Source organism: Megachile rotundata, chromosome 15, assembly GCF_050947335.1.
Source record: "Megachile rotundata isolate GNS110a chromosome 15, iyMegRotu1, whole genome shotgun sequence".
Taxonomy (NCBI): Eukaryota; Metazoa; Arthropoda; class Insecta; order Hymenoptera; family Megachilidae; genus Megachile; species Megachile rotundata.
The window spans coordinates 11,476,171-11,493,724 of NC_134997.1; the positions used below are offsets into that span (position 1 = coordinate 11,476,171).

At 40.8% G+C, this 17,554-nt stretch overlaps 1 protein-coding gene across 7 annotated transcripts in view; it reads right to left on the bottom strand.

Annotated features, from left to right (window-relative positions):
• Positions 1 to 17,554, bottom strand: part of LOC100878744 (uncharacterized) — a 75,503-nt gene that overhangs the window by 26,003 nt on the left and 31,946 nt on the right. For 6 of the 7 annotated variants that reach the window (XR_013040661.1, XR_013040659.1, XR_013040657.1 and 3 more), the window contains exons 4-7: positions 2,985 to 3,898; positions 2,146 to 2,915; positions 1,104 to 1,467; positions 178 to 374 (exon numbers count right to left, since the gene is read on the bottom strand). Coding sequence is in view for 2 of the 7 variants with exons in the window: in XM_003703639.3 (XP_003703687.2) it covers positions 178 to 374; positions 1,104 to 1,467; positions 2,146 to 2,915; positions 2,985 to 3,898 (2,245 nt within the window). In the remaining 5 variants the exon portion in view is untranslated. Of the gene's footprint in view, positions 1 to 177; positions 375 to 1,103; positions 1,468 to 2,145; positions 2,916 to 2,984; positions 3,899 to 7,537; positions 7,573 to 17,554 lie in introns of those variants that run through there. The other variant, XM_012286054.2, reaches the window with a different exon arrangement.

The window sequence follows — 17,554 nt, forward strand, 5'->3', positions numbered from 1 at the left end:
AAATATTCTGTAAAATCGTGTTAGAGGAATATTTAAGAATTTGTAACAGTTGGAAGAGTAGTATGAAGACATCAAACGATCGAACGAGCCGCGTCATAATTCTTCAGCGTTCGCGTGAAATGGAAAATCGATCGGCCGAACAACCCGTGGATATTATATCTCGGCGATGCTACTTACAGTTCCGGAATAATGGGCGCCAGGTGTGGTCGTTTCTGGTGCCGCGAATGCCGGGGTACCAGCTGGTCCGGATAATAATTCACCGGAAGCTCTCAGCTCAGCGCTGACACCCAGATCCGCGACCTTGATGCGGCCGTCACTGTCCACCAACAAGTTACTCGGCTTTATATCGCGATGGACTATTCTCTGGTAGTGCACTGCAAAAATAACACGTTGAAATTTAATGAAATTGTATGAAACTTATTTTGAAATCAGCTGTACATTCAATATGAAACTACTTGTCTTACAACTGTTGTCAGCCATTTTGTATTGAAAATAATTATGAGCCATGAGTGCAGACATGTTCTATGAACTTTCAGCTTTAATTTGATGTATCACAAGTGCCATTTTGTCATACTTTTATGTCATGAAATTGTAGGCGACTTATTTTGAGACGAGCTGTATATTCAATATAAAACTACTTGCCTTACAACAATTGTCAGCCATTTTGTATTGAAAATAATTATGAGTCACGACTATAGGCATGTTCTATGAACTTTCAGCTTTAATTTGATGTATCATAAGTGCCATTTTGTAATACTTTTATGTCATGAAATTGTAGGCGACTTATTTTGAGACGAGCTGTATATTCAATATAAAACTACTTGTCTTACAACAATTGTCAGCCATTTTGTATTGAAAATAATTATGAGTCACGACTGTAGGCATGTTCTATGAACTTTCAGCTTTAATTTGATGTATCATAAGTGCCATTTTGTGATACTTTTATGTCATGAAAATTATGAAGACCTAAATCATTCTTACAGTCTGATCACCTTTCTACTTCCAATTGACTCAAACTTATAACAATTACAAAAATTGATTTTCTCAAAAGTTCAGGGCTTAAAAAAAGAGACAATTATTGAAAGAGTACAATTATAACGTACGATATTCCACTCCCATTACAACGTCACGAAAGTTCTTCCTGGCGGTTTCTTCGTCGAGGGGTTTGTCCGTCGGTATCTGAAGAATTTCACCCTTCTGGACCAGTTCGAAAACAAGGTAAAGATTGTCTTCGTCCGGGTCGTCGAGCACCTCCACCAGTTTCACAACATTAGGGTGATCCAATTTCTTCAACAAAGCAATTTCCCGGTAGACCTTCGCCAAAGGGTTGGCTGCACCCTTCCTACCGGGCGCCATTCTACCGAAAATTCCAGCTTTCTTCATCAGCTTCTTCTTGCTGAGAATCTTCATTGCGTAGTGGGTGTCGTCCTCCTCGTTGTACGCCAACTTTACGATCCCATAGGAACCCTGTAACCAAATACACTTTTCACATATTCCACCCCTAAAATTCACCTTACTTTTTATCGTATCTCTTAAATTTTGCATTAAATTATTTTTTAAAGAATTATGAATATTTTACATTTATTAATTTTTAGTGACTTCCCTCTGTGTATGGGGATGTTAGTAATTGTAAGTAGCTCGCCACGATATCGCGATTCAATCAATGACACGTTGCAGAATTCCGTTCACGTAGAACTACTTCATCGAGCAAGAACGTCGCGAAAATTAGCAGTGGGTGACGGGGGTGGAAACCCACCTAACTTCGAAACTTTCTTGCGGAACGAACTCAACTTGTCTCAGCCAAAAAGGAGGAAGAAGTATCGTACTTTCACGGTGACATTCGATTCGTTCTTTTCAAATTGCGGATCGAATTACTGCCACTTGGGCGTCCATCGAAGTGGAAAACCATCCCCCGTGCCTTTCAATGTTTTCTGACTCGTGAGTTTTCATTTACACATTACCTACAAAATCTTGAGACTAACAAGACTTAGCAACCCTTATAATTTAGAAACTTTTAATTCATAAATTTTAGTTGTCAGGAATTTTTAAGATCAGAAATCGAATTCTCACATTAAATTCTCAGATCAGATTAAATTTGCACCCAGGCAATCCTGCCTATTTTGAAAAAGCTGCATGACATCTCACCTGGCCAATGTTATCCAGCAGCTTATACTGGTTGAGCTGCAAAGCCCCTTGCCTATTATCAATGGAGACCCTCCTGCTCTCCCTGAGGGGTCTCCTCCTGTTTCTGGGTGATCCCTGCGGGCTGCCATAGGGCGAATAAGGGCAGTAAGGATAAATGGGTCTGACTGTCACGTTGGATGTGTCCCCGAGGAACCTCTGGCTCGTCCCCACCTCCCCTGAGCAAACTGTCCTGACAGATGAATCGTCCGCGTCTTCGTTCAACGCTTGTATATCGCTGGAGACGCTGCTCTTCAGCATCGAGACGTTCGTGGCTCGACTCGGTGATCGGGAAGACGAATCCCTGGACTCCTTCCCGGAACCCGTGACGTCCTGCTTAGTCATCTGGAAGGATATCCTCCTGTCCAGCTCGCCGTCTATCCTGTCCTCCGACTGGGTGGACATTAATCGGTACATTTTGATCGATCGTGGAAGAACACTGAACCTGTCCTCTTTCTGGACAGAGTCTTTGGTCTGAGACTCGTTGATCGATTTATCCTCGATAGGCCTCAGCTGCTCGATCTTAGACCCGTTGTCCAGGCAGGGTGAAGGGAATCGATTTGATGTAGTTCTTGAAGACGGAGACGTCGAGAGACGACTGATCGACTCGTTGAACGAGACGTCGAGACCGCCCGAGGACACATCTGGCTGCCTGCATATTGCGGCCACCTCCGAGTCCTTTGTGACGTGGGCGTCCATTGGGTCGCCCAGAAGACGACAGCGTGTCAGCTCCTCTGTCAAAGATAAAGACTTTGTATTTCTTGAAGAGATTAACAAACATTATAACTTAGGATATGACTTACCTGTGCTGACCTGCGTCATCAGACTGCACAGGTTATCCAGACTCTCCTGCCTAGAAGGCACATCGTCCCTCAGCAGCTCCTTCACCTCCTCGATGTTGGGCATCTCGAGCCCAGCACCCGACACCTTCCTGTGAATCTCCGTGGTAGGCATCCTCTCTTCAGGGTCCACCTCCGTCAAGTCCTCGGTCCTGCTAATGAGGGCTCTGTTCAGACGTTTGGGCCCCACGGAGGATCTCCGTCTCTCCTTCAGGAACGAGGACAGATCCTGCAGGACGTCCACGGACGACGAGTTCCGTCTGTCCTCGTCGAAAGTGCCCAGGTTGCTCGCGTACCCGCTGCTCTCTCTTCTGGGTCTGATGACCCGTGGTGCCCTGGACTTCAGGATCTCCCTAAGAGCGGGTAGTCCTTCCGCCTCCTCCAGGAACAGGGCGCTGTCCTTGCGAACCTCGACGATCTCCTGGTCGGAGGTGTCTTCAGGGCTGGACGGAATCCTGGAGGAGTCCTCTCGGTCGCTGGACTTCAAAAGAGTCGACTCTCGAAGAACAGGCAATTTGATTGTAACCTTCTCGAAATCGGTCGGTTTCTCTGGTTCCGGCTCCTTCGGACTGGTCAGACTCGGTAACTTCCTAGAGAGGTCCTCCTGAAAGCACCTGGATCTCCGTTCGGAATCTCGACCTCTCAAATTCGAAGGCTCCGCTATGGTCGAGTGTCGCAATCGAACGGCTTCTTTGGACAGGCCTTTCTTTCCTTCGAACTTCCGAAGTGGCGCGAACTGATCGGTGGACGTGCCCGAGTCTAATGGAAAGACTATGTTTCCGGAAGTGTCCAGTGGCAGGTTCAGGTCCCTCGAGTCCGAGGAGGCTGTCAGCGACTTGGAGATGGACCCTGGCGACTCTTCGTCGATTGCGTTGTGTCTGAAACAAGCAGCAGTTTAGATTAGTTCGGGAGCTCGTATTGCCAGAGACAGGAATGTTGAAGTGGACAATCTGTGCTGGAGAGATGTGAGGTGTTGCTATGGTGATGAGGGAGGTACTGTATGATTATGTACGGTGTGGATATGCGCTGTACTGTGTATAATAATATGAGCTGGGATACGATATGGGACGTTGGAAGCATCAAGCGTGGTGATTTGGGGAGTAGACAATACCAAGCGTGGTGATTTGGGTTGTAGCGAGTACCAAGCGTGGTGATTTGAATAGTAGCGAGTACCAAGCGTGGTGATATGGGGTGTAGAGAGTACCAAGCGTGGTGATATGGGGCGTAGCAAATACCAAGCGTGGTGATTTGGGTTGCAGCGAGTACCAAGCGTGGTGATATGGGGCGTGGCAAATACCAGGCGTGGTGATTTGGGTTGCAGCGAGTACCAAGCGTGGTGATATGGGGCGTGGCAAATACTAGGCGTGGTGATTTGGGTTGCAGCGAGTACCAAGCGTGGTGATATGGGGCGTAGCAAATACCAAGCGTGGTGATTTGGGTTGCAGCGAGCACCAAGCGTGGTGATATGGGGCGTAGCAAATACCAAGCGTGGTAATATGGGGCGTAGCAAATACCAAGCGTGGTGATTTGGGTTGCACGGAGTACCAAGCGTAGCGATATAGGGCGTAGTAAATACCAAGCGTGGTGATTTGGGTTGTAGCGAGTACCAAGCGTGGTGATTTAGGTTAGAGCGAGTACCAAGTGTGGTTAGATGGGGCACAGCGAGTACCAAGCGTGGTAATATGGGGCATAGCAAATACCAAGCGTGGTGATTTGGATTGCACGCAGTACCAAGCGTGGTGATATGGGGCGTAGCAAATACCAAGCGTGGTGAATTGGGTTGCACGGAGTACCAAGCGTGGTGAAATGGGGCACAGTGAGTACCAAGCGTGGTAATATGGGGCGTAGTAAATACCAAGCGTGGTGGTTTGGGTTGCACGGAGTACCAAGCGTGGTGATATGGGGCGTAGCAAATACCAAGCGTGGTGAACTGGGTTGCAGCGAGTACCAAGCGTGGTGATTTAGGTTATAGCGAGTATCAAGCGTGGTGATTTGGGTTATGGCGAATACCAAGCGTGGTGATACGGGCGTAACAAATACTAAGCGTGGTGATATGCTATAGAGAGCGTACCAAGCGTGGTGATATGCTATAAGAAGAGTACCAAGCGTGGTAATATGCTATAGGAAGAGCTCCAAGCATGGTGATATGTTATAGAAAGAGTACCAAGCGTGATAATATGAGACATAGCAAATACCAAGCGTGGTAATACATAATGTAGAAGGTACCAAGCTTGATGATATGCAGTGCAGTGAATACCAAGCTTGTTAATATAGAATATATGAATAAATAGCACATATCCATTTCATTTTATAGCGGTAACTGATATAAAATAATAAAAGAATATTGAAAATCAATGCATAGGTGCGAGAGTAATAGTAATAAAGTAACAATCGAGCAAGTGCCATTACATATGACAGGCACGTAACAAAAACGGAATGTGCATCGCGTTTGCACCTGAGTCATGAATGCGATTCACGTCCGCGCGCGAGCGTAACATTTGCCTAACAGAAAGAATTACGCCACGAGCATACGTGCACTTTTATTCTCTTTCATTTTTTGTCGTCGAATCGAGTCTCCAGCGAATTCCATCAACTGATTGTTACCTCGAACGAGACCGCGAAATTTTGGGCAAATTGTTTTCCGACGAGAACGAAGTCGTTAACGTCTATCGTCATTTGAATTGGAAATGTTTGCAAAATAAAGTAATTTAACTTTGGTGAATTCTTACTTTGTGTCTCGAATGAATAGTAATTAACGATCTCTAATTATCTTTTTAATGAATGTAGATTGCTCTATATGTCGACGAAATACTATTATAGGAAGATCGTGCATGAAGATGTTACAGGATGTCTCAATTATGTCATGACGATGCAATATTTCTTAATTATGTAAACGCTGATTCATAATGCTGAATATTTGCTGATTAATACTAATGAACGTATTAGATAAGTGAGTAAAGAAGTTGTTAGACAAGTTGCCAGACAGGTGGATAGATAAAGAGACAACTAAGTGGTACACGTGGACAAGTAGGTAGACAAGTAGCCTATCTATTTAAATACACATGTAGTTTGATAAGTGGCTAGACAAGTAGATAGACATGTAGTCTGATAAATGGCTAGACAAGTGGACCAGCAACTATACAAATAGCTAGACCAGTTGCTAGGTAACTAGATTAATTAGACAGGTAGCCAGACAAGTAGCTAGGCAGGTAGTCAAACCAGTAGATAGCCAGACAACTAACCAGGCAGGTAGTCAGACCAGTAGATAGCTAGACAACTAACCAGGCAGGTAGTCAAACCAGTAGATAGCTAGACAATTAACCAGGCAGACAGTCAAACCAGTAGATAGTTAAACAACTAACCAGGCAGGTAGTCAGACCAGTAGATAGCTAGACAACTAACCAGGCAGATAGTGAAACCAGTAGATAGCTAAACAACTAACCAGGCAGGTAGTCAGACTAGTAGATAGGTAGACAACTATGTGGATGGCTAAATACACAAATAATCAAACAGTTAGGCAGCTAGGTAGATAGATGTTTAAACAAGGTGCTAGATGTCTATGCAAATGTCCAGACAGGTACCAAGACAAGTGTCCAGACAACTCTCCAGATAAGTGTCCAGATAAATAGCTAGATAGATAAGTAGTTAGGCAACTATCAGAGTTATATAATTTGACAACTAACTGAATAGTTAGTAGCTGACCAGATTAAGTGACTAGTCAAGTAGTCAGTCATGTAACTGATCCACTAGCTGGACAGGTGTCCAAATAAGTTGGTAAGCAAACACCTAGGTATCCAGATAAATGTCCACACTAACAGCTAGATAAGTAGTTAGGCAACTATCAGAGCTATATAATTTGACAGCTAACTGAATAGTTAGTGACTGACCAAACTAAGTGACTAGGCAAGTAGTCAGTCATGTAGCTGATCCACTAACTGGACAGATGTCCAAATAAGTTGGTAAGCAAACACCTAGGTATCCAGATAAGTGTCCACACTAACAGCTAGATAAGTAGTCAGACAACTATCAGAGCTATATAATTTGACAACTAACTGAATAGTTAGTGGCTGACCAAACTAAGTAACTAGGCAAGTAGTCAGTTGTGTAACTGATCACCTAGCTGGACAGGTGTCCAAATAAGTTAATAGGCAAACACCTAGGCAAGTATCCAGATAAGTGTCCACACTAACAGCTAGATAAGTAGTCAGCCATGTAGCTGACCAACTAGCTGGACAACTGTCCAAATAAGCTGATAGTCAAACACCTAGACTACCATCCACCTAAATGTCCACATTAATATCTACCCAAATAATCAGACATACATCCACACAAATAACCCACCCAACCAAATTAGACACCCCAAACAAATTACAAACCTCCACAATTTCTACATGCACCTCATACATGTTCTCAAATAAAAAAGGTATCCAGGGAGTTGCTTTAATCACTGCTCAAAAACTCGTAACACAAAATGTAGTAGCCATAATTTCACGGACGTTCAATTAGTAAGTTCGCACCTTAATAAACGCATCCACATAGTAGTTTCTCTAACGAAGCCAACAGAACTTTGCTAAAACGAGTTAACACGCGAAACTGCGAATTCGTAACTCTCAAAGAATCCGAGAGAAGGCTCGTAGAATGTCAATGCTACAGACTAATTGTACCGAGGTCCAACGGTCTAATTCGGCCGAATACGACGATGACAAACGAGGAAGCTGTAACTCGTACGAGACCCTATGAATGCAGATTCTCTGTCATCCCTCGTATTCATTGGCCTAGTTCTAGTAGAACAATTGATCCGCATAGCAGCCGTTATTTCCAAGTCAAATCGGACCCTTATCGGAGCTGAAAAATCCTGATTCGGTCATCGTTTGATCATTTGTGTTATCGAGGGGAAATCAGGATACTTGACCTTGTGTTTGCTTATCATTTTATCGACAATATTTGAGGAGGTCTGATTATTTGAAGATGGATTTCAGAGGGAATTTGGGTAAATCTGTAGCTTGTGAGCTTGGGAATTGGACATATGTGAACTTGAGAGTTTGTAACTTGGAGAGTTTAGTATTTGAAGAACTTGGAACTTGGAGGTTGACCTTGGACCTTGAATTTTGAGATTGACCCTGGACCTAGCACTTGGAGATTGACCTTAGACTTTGAACTTGCGAGATTCAAAACTTAGTGGGTTTGGAACTTACAATTAGAAAACTTCGATCTTGGAAAACTTCGAATTTGGGAATGTAAACTTAGCAACTTAAAAATTAAGAGAACCTACAACTTGAGGGATTTGGAACTTGTAAATATACAATTTGTGCAGTTTGGAATTTGAAGAGGATAGAACTCGAGGAGCTTTGAACTTAGGAGCTTGGAACTTGGGGAGCTTGAAACTTGGTGAGCTTAGGATTTGGAGAGCTTGGAACTTGAGAAGCTTGACACTTGGAGAGCTTGCAACTTAGGTAGCTTGGAACTTGGGGAGCTTGAAACTTGAGGAGTTTAGAACTTGGGGAGCTTGGAACTTGAGGAGCTTGGAGCTTGGGAAGCTTGGAGCTTGGGAAGCTTGGAACTTGGAAAGCTTGAAACTTGAGGAGCTTGGAACTTGGGGAACTTGAAACTTGAGGAGCTTAGAACTTTGGGAGCTTGGAACTTGGAGAGCTTGGAACTTGAGAAGCTTAGGACTTGAGGAGCTTGGAATTTGAGGAGCTTGGAACTTGAGGAGCTTGGAGCTTGGGAAGCTTGGAACTTGGAAAGCTTGGAGCTTGGGGAGCTTAGGACTTGGGGAACTTGGAACTTGAGAAGTTTGGAACTTAGGGAGGTTGGAACTTGAGGTGATTGGAACTTTGAAAGCTTTTAACTTTTAGTGCTTGAAACTTGGTGAAACTTGAACTTTGCAAGCTTGGAACTTGGTGAAACTTCAACTTTGCAAGATCAGAACTTGGTGAAACTTGAACTTGGAAGCTCAGAACTTGGTGAAACTTGAACTTTGCAAGCTTGGAATTTGGTAAAACTTGAACTTTGCAAGCTTGGAACTTGGTGAAACTTGAACTTTGCAAGCTTGGAACTTGGTGAAGCTTGAACTTTGCAAGCTTGGAACTAGGTGAAGCTTGAACTTTGCAAGCTTGGAACTTGGTGAAGCTTGGAACTTGGTGAAGCTTGAACTTTGCAAGCTTGGAACTTAGTAAAGTTTGAAGTTTACAAACTTAGATCTTGAGAAAATTTAAACTCTGCAAGACTGAAACACAGTGAACTCTAAACTTTAACTCCAACTTTTCGAAACTTGGGAGTCATAAAACTTCCCACAGCAAAATTAAACAGAAACCACCTACAGGTCATTTCAAAATCCATGCTCCAGCTCTTCCTCACAAATTCCGGTAACCAAAGCTACATTTACGATTGACCAGGGACTCGCGATTGTTCGACGAGTTTCGTGAGCAATCCAGAACTTTCATCCTCCAGGGATCGAAGCTCATTAAATCCTCAACGACCAGTCTTGGAGTAAATGTGATTTGCAATTGAGATCCCGGTTAGAACGTCAAAAATATGAAATTTAGATATCGCTCGCCTGCAACCCTCGATAAAAATACGGTTCCAGAGATACAAGTCCGATAGAAAATCGAAGATCTGAACCCAAATTATAACGAAGTCGGAACGTCTGTTAAATGTCAAACACAGATTGAATCGTTGGATTCCGAACTCGCCTCTCGAAAATGTTTAGCTTGTTTTCCGGAGAAATTCAATTGCCGGATTCGTGAATCCTCTGACATTTGTCGCGTTACTCGAACGCGTCAGTTCGTCTCTGCAAAAACGTATCGACATCTGTATAAATCGTCACGTCCTATTTTCCTCACACGGGGAATCGCATAACTTACTCAAATACCTTTCGAAGCATGTGCAATCTTACATGCTGGTAGCTGCAAGAGCATGTAGGTAAATATGTAATAGGAACATACGTATCCACTTTTCAAAATAGGCTACATTTGATAAACGAAGAGACATGAAAGCTTGAAGAGACATGAAAGTTTGCAAGGCGTAATGTCACATATGGTTTACTTGAATCATACAAAATTTTGTAAATGTGGAACTTTAGTAGCTAGAATTTATAATGGGCTCATGTACGCTAACTTCGTTAGCAAACGTCAGAAATCTTTGACGTTCTGGCATTTAATGGAGGAGGCGGAAGGAGGCACCGAAACACGAACTGGGAACGAGCGGGGACGCCCATTCGGAAATTAGATCGCTTCGTGATAATTTACGAGGCCCTTAGGAAATTCAGGCGGTGAGTTCGACGCGTGTACGCGACGGAACGCGTCCTCGTCTCCCGCGAGAAATACGATCTCAAACTTTGCTCGGAAGGCACGTGATGCACCGCCCACGTCCTTAAAACCGAACGAGTGTCGCTTTCTGAGCGACCGCCGATCCGCTTACAATCAGTATGCATGCACTCAGACGAGTATCGAGACGAGTATCTAGCTAAGGAAGAAGGTAGATGTGCAACTAGATAAGAAGCTAGATGTGCAACTAGACAAGAAGCTACATAAGCAATTAGACAATGAGCTAAATATACAGACAGACAGGTAGTTGAGTTAGTGGTCAAGTAGCTATTTAGAGAATTAACTAGAGAAATGACTGTGTAGGCAGACATGTAGATAGGAATGTGGTCAGACAAGTAGATTAGTCCTTGATAAGATAAGTGGCTAGGTATGTAGTCAGACTAGTAGCTCAGTAAGTGGTCAGACAAGTAGATAGAGATGTAGTCAGACTAGTAGCTCAGTAAGTGGTAAGACAAGTAGATAGAGATGTAATCAGACAAGTAGCTAGGTATGTAGTCAGACAAGTAGCTCTGTTAGTGGTCAGACAAGTAGATAGAGATGTAGTCAGACAAGTAGCTCCATAAGTCATCAGACAAGTAGCTAGATATATAGTCAGACAAGTAGATAGAGATATAGACAGACAAGTAGCTTTGTAAGTGATCAGACAAGTAGCTTACTCAGCGGTAAGACAAGTAGCTAAGGATGTAGTAAGACAAGTAGCTAAGGATGTAGTCAGACAAGTAGCTAAGGATGTAGTAAGACAAGTAGCTAAGGCTGTAGCAAGATAAGTAGCTTAGTCAGTGGTCAGACAAGTATCCAGAGATGTAGTCAGACAAGTAGCTAAGTCAGTGATCAGACAAGTAGATAAAGCATGTAGTCAGACAAGTAGCTTAGTCAGTCACAAGTCAAGTAGCTAAGGCGTGATGTCAGACAAGTAGCTGAGTCAGTGGTAAGACAAGTAACTAAGGATGTAGTCAGACAAGTAGCTGAGTCAGTGGTCAGACAAGTAGCTAGGGATGTAGTCAGACAAGTAGCTAAGTCAGTGACAAGACAAGTAGCTAAAGCATGTAGTCAGACAAGTAGCTAAAGTATGCAGTCGGACAAGTAGCTAAGTCAGTGGTCAGACAAGTAGCTAATGTATGTAGTAAGACAAGTATCTGCGTAGGTGATCAGAGAAGTAGCTAAAGTACGTAGTCGAACAAGTATCTGAGTAGATGATCAGTCAAATAACTAAAGTACGTAGTCAGACAAGTATCTGAGTAGGTGATCAGACAAGTAGCTAAAGTACGTAGTCAGACAAGTATCTTACTAAGTGATCAGACAAGTAGATGAACCACCACAAGAAGAAGACCACTATACAAATATCCACATAACTGATCACATAGGTACCTAGACAAGCTCCTAGGCAAGTATCTATTCTAGTCTCTAGACAAGACCAGATATCAAGCATTAACACAACTTTTCATTATGAAACGAGGCTGTAAGAACAATTTCAACGTCTAACTATGTTAAGGTCTCGCCTATACATTCACCGACAGAAGACTTCTATTATTTCACGGAATTCTATTAACGAACATGTATCTCGAAAGATTGATTCACAGATGTAAATTCTATTCACAGCCGTCACTGGCAGATCTTCAGCGCGATTTAGCGAGTGTGCCGCTGCGTCAATACCATCCACGCGTTACCAGCTTCTTAATCACAATCCCATCGCCCACGTACGCGACAGTTAATTAAACGGCGACATTTCTAGACGACCAGCCCCAGGGAGGATTCTTTCCGATCCGAATTGCGTTGTGTTTACGCGATCCCACGCGCGATATATGTCAGACGCGTTGCCTTGTTTGTTCACCTCGTTTATCTACGCGTCAAATGTGAGGTCAGAACATCGTACGCTGCTGTTAACGTCGATACTAATTATCGCCCGGGAATTATCGGGGTTACGTGTACCAATGGCGACAGCTTTGAAACTTTGCGAGCTTATAACTTCGGTGCTATAGAATTCTAGTTCGCTGGCAACTATGAAGGCCTTAGACGGCTTTCAAGCTTTCGAGCCTTTATGCATCGCAAATTTTTATCTTTGGGAGTTGCCTTTGGGGTTTGAGGGTGGTCGAACTTTACTGGCGTGGAGTTTCGCTATTTTGGGAGGGATGGAACGTTTGGGAGCTTTGGGGAAAGGAAGCTTAGGTTAGAAGCTTGGAAGGTCGGAGCAAGTGTGGGAACTTGGAGATGGAAGTTCGAACTTGTGGAACTTGGAGCCTTTGGAGTTTGAAGCTTTTGGGACTCAGAGCTTTTGCAACTTGGAATTTTTATAAGTTGAAGCTTTTGGAACTTGGAGCTTTCACAACTTGGAGATTTTGGAGCTTGGAGCTTTTATGACTTGGTGCTTTTATAACTTGGAGCTTTTATGACTTAGTGCTTTTATAACTTGGAGCTTTTATGGCTTGGTGCTTTTATAACTTGGAGCTTTTACAACTTGGAACTTGGAGTTTTTATGACTTGGTGCTTTTACAACTTGGAACTTTTGTAACTTGGAGCTTTTATGACTTCGTGCTTTTACAACTTGGAACTTTTACAACTTTGAGCTTTTATAACTTGAAGCTCTAATGACTGTGAGCTTCTACAACTTGGAACTTTAATGACTTTGATCTTCTATAACTTGAAGCTTTGATGACTTTGATCTTCTATAACTTGAAGCTTTGATGACTTTGAGCTTTTATAACTTGAAAATTTAATAACTCTGAGCTTTTATAACTTGAAGCTTTAATGACTTTGATCTTTTGTATTTTAAAACTTTAATGACTTTGAACTTTTATAACTTGAAGCTTTAATAACTTTGAACTTTTATAACTTGAAGCTTTTATGACTCTGAACTTCTATAACTTGAAGCTTTAATGACTTTGAGCTTCTATAACTTGAAGCTTTTATGACTCTGTGCTTTCCAAACTTGAAAAAGTCGAAACTTCAAAAGCTCAAGACCTTGAAAATCTCAACAATTTAAAGCTCAACAACTTGCAAGCTCTAAAACCTAAAAAGTGAGTGATTCCTTTCCCCAGAAGCTCTAATACGTAAATATTTGGAGCTCCAAAGGTTTCAAACCGACAAAATCTGTATGAAAGCTCTTTATGAATACATTACCGTTATCTCTGTAATTGTTTCCAACTATGGTCACGGAGTTATCCACGCGGCAACAAGGTCGACGATAACGTAACACGTCCAAAATGTGTTTTGTCCAAGGTTTACATTCGTCGACGTCAACGACGACAATAGGCACTTTCGTTCGTAAAACTGTGATTAAGAAGCGTTTACGATGGCGATATCGACAGTTTAATGGAAGTGAAGCAATACACCGGAGGTTATCGCATTAGGCACGTCGTCACAACAAGATTAATCATCCGCGCATTCCATTATTTAGACTAACATCCATTTTGTTGTGGTCTTAACTGACGATAAAATCGGCATAGCTGAAAATTTTTGGATAATCGTGCCGTATATCAAGATACGTTTACATTTACATATTTAGAGGTAGATGGGTTCCTAGAGGTCTTTATAAGTTCTACACAATCTGATAATTGGCGATATTTATGTTTTGTTACTGATTTTTATCACAAATTTGATTTTAACTGTTTCTGTAGTGGATATGTCAAACACATTTTTGCGTGTATCTCTGAAAATAGGGACGATAGGTAATTATGTGTATAGGGAAAAATTGTTCAAAATAGTGTACTTGATAACATATTTCAAGGTCATTAAAATCCATCAAGCGGTTTTCGAGATATGTGATTTTTAAGAAGGAACAGAGATCGTCAAACTTGGGCAAAGAAGAGTAAACCTGTGCAAATATTCCAATTTGTGCAGAGATAGCTAAGTATATGTATAAGAAAAAGTTGTTCAAAATAATGTACTTGACAACATATTTCAAGGTCATTAAAATCCATCGAGCGGTTTTCGAGATAAATTATTTTTAAGCGAGATCAGACATCTCCAAACTTGAGCAAAGAGGAGTAAACCTGTGCAAACATTGCAATTTGTGCAGCGATAGCTTAGTGTATGTATAAGGAAAAGTTGTTCAAAATAATGTACTTGACAACATATTTCAAGGTCATTAAAATCCATCAAGCGGTTTTTGAGATAAGTGATTTTTAAGTAGGAAGAGACAACTACAAACTTGGACAAAGAGGAGTAAACCTGTGCAGTCATTCCAATTTCTGCAGAGATAGCTAAGTATATGTATAAGGAAAAATTGTTCGAAATAGTATCCTTGACAACATATTTCAAGGTCATTAAAATCCGTCAAGCGGTTTTCGAGATAAGTGATTTTTAAGAAGGAACAGAGATCGTCAAACTTGGGTAAAGAAGAGTAAACCTGTGCAAACATTCCAATTTCTGCAGAGATAGCTAAGTATATGTATAAGGAAAAATTGTTTAGAATAGTATCCTTGATAACATATTTCAAGGTCATTAAAATCCATCAAGCGGTTTTCGAGATAAGTGATTTTTAATTAGTAACAGACATCTCCAAACTTGAGCAAACATCCACAAACTTATGCAAACATGTTCAAATTTGTGTAAACGCACGCTAACATGTGAATGACTGTAATTCTAATTAAATACACCTTTTGTGAACATTATGAGAAATAAATAAAGCACACAGTATTGATCAGATATCGGCATTAAACAGCCGAAGTTAATAGGTCCAGCAAAAAGTTTGAAGAAACATGTGCAACTTTACACCGGATGCCGACCCATTATCCGCTTTCCAACATTTCTGTCCTCCTATTGTCGAGAACTTGATGTACAGCCATTCGAGAGGTCGTTTAGGATGATAGAATCTCCCGAAGTATTGAAATTCTCGGAACTTTTCGAACTCCTATTCCGTATTACTGCTGCCGGGTATTCTATTGTGTTTGCAGCTCTTGCCCAAACTTCGTTAACGTTATTGATATTCCATCGATCGGGATCTTTTAGCGCCAACTTATTTCGACCACAACGATATTAATATACCTTGTTGGTTTCTGTAAATACTTTACATGTATTCTTGATAAAAAAACAATTTTATACAGAATGTTTAGTCTGAGTGATAGCTGACTATTTGTGTATTCTGTATTTATTTATGAATTTATCTTACTGATAGCTCATTTATATTTCTATATGTTGTATTCGGGAGTTTATCTTTTGGAAAGCTAATTTATCTTTGATTATACGCTGCAAGTATTATCTTTATGTACAAACTGTATTTGTGCATTAATCTTTTTGAAAGCTTATCTTTGCGTGTACTGTAAGAAGTTACGTCAATTAATTTGCAGCAAACAATTGCTTTATTAAATACATAAATAATTGCTACATTAAATACATAAATAATTACTTCATTAAATAAATAAATAATTACTTCATTAAATACATAAATAATTGCTTTGTTAAATAAATAAATAATTGCTTCATCAAATATATAAAATGACTGCAATATTAAATATTATAAATGACTGCTTCATCGACCATATAAATAATTTTACAAAAATAGTTTCGAGAGACAAAAATAGCGGACTTCCGAAATAAAATATTCTGCATTCGCAATCCGATTCCGAGAACAAGTTCGAAATCCCGAAATTTCAAATCTCTATTAAGCTCTTGAGGGTCTTTCCGAGCATTCCTTTTAGCAAATGCTTATTGCGGCACAAGTGACCGACGGATTAGAGTCAGACTAATGCGCTTATCGTTCGATCAACTTGAGGTTGAGATTTGGAGCCAACAGGCTGGAGCACTCGAAATCACATCTGTTTCACGAGAGTGATCTCGTACACGGTATTCGGACCTCTAGAATTATAGAATTTAAGAAAATTTTGGTGGGAACATTTTTATAATACAATAACTGTAACATTTTTGCAATAAAAATTGCAAGACTGCTCTAATTTATACAGGGTGTGTCACAATTAATGTAAGTCTCTGAAAAGGTAGCTAACGTGATTCTGAATAAAATTTCCCTTTGCAGAAATTAGGTAGGAAGCTTCGTTTTTGAGTTATTAAGAAAAAGGCGCGGACCAATCAGAGCGCGAGGAGTGCGCATGCGCGGAGGCTAGGTTCAGCTGCCGCGCTCGCGTCTGCGCATGCGCCGTCTTCGCTCAGGCGCTAGACTCGCGTTTGCGCATGCGCAGTCCTTGCGCTCTGATTGGTCCACGCTTTTTCCTTAATAATTCAAAAACGAAGCTTCCTATCTGATTTCTGCAAAGGGAAATTTTATTCAGAATCACGTCAGCTATCTCCCGTTGCACTTACATTAATTATGAGACATCCTACATTATTTTATTTGTAATATATTTAGGAAGTGAAGTAACTAAATTCAAGACGAATCTATACAGTGAATCTTTTAAGCCTAAACTATGATGCTACAAATGAAGAACACTTCAAAATTCGTATTTCTTTTCAACCATCATACTGAAATGTCTGCGAAGGTAAAATTTTGAGACACTCTGTAGAATTCCCAAAAGACACAGAAAAATTAAAATTCACCTAATTCAACCTCGTTAAATTTCATTTCCTATTCCAGAAATTTTTCCCGCGACCAAAGAATTATAAAATTAGGTGGAGCGTGAAGGTCTAAAAGGATCGCAATTCTTTTACCTGCGTTTCACCTTTAACACTCGATTAGAAATGAATCCTAGCGGAATTTTGCACGATTCATTGGTCGCTGAACGATCAATCGCCTTGTATGTTGCACTCCGTTTTATTGGTGCCGTAATAAATTACGGAATGCGATGAGTAGCACTGGCAGAACGACGCGTATCGATTACGCATGACACCATTTGTCTTTTCCCGTGGCAGATTCAATAAAGTTCTGTCGATGCTTCGATTAAACTAATACCAATGTATTCACAACATCCGCCAACAATTAACATTTTTTTTTACTTTAATTAATCTGCTTTCGCGATTATACTTCTTTCCATCAAGAATTATCTCGATTATTTGTTTAATCTCCTGGTGGAAATTTATGGTTCGATCGAATTTACTAATTATTTTTCAATTCACGGCGAGGTTTAATTAGATTTAATTGCAGGGTAAGTAGATGGAGTTTGATTAAAGTGAACTTTAATTTAGAGTTGATAGTATACATATTTTTGTGAGAAGTTTATGTAATACAAATTTACAAAATTTTTATTTAATATAAATTTTATAAAATTTTAATATAATACAAATTTTATAAAATTTTCATAGAATATAAATTAATATAATTTT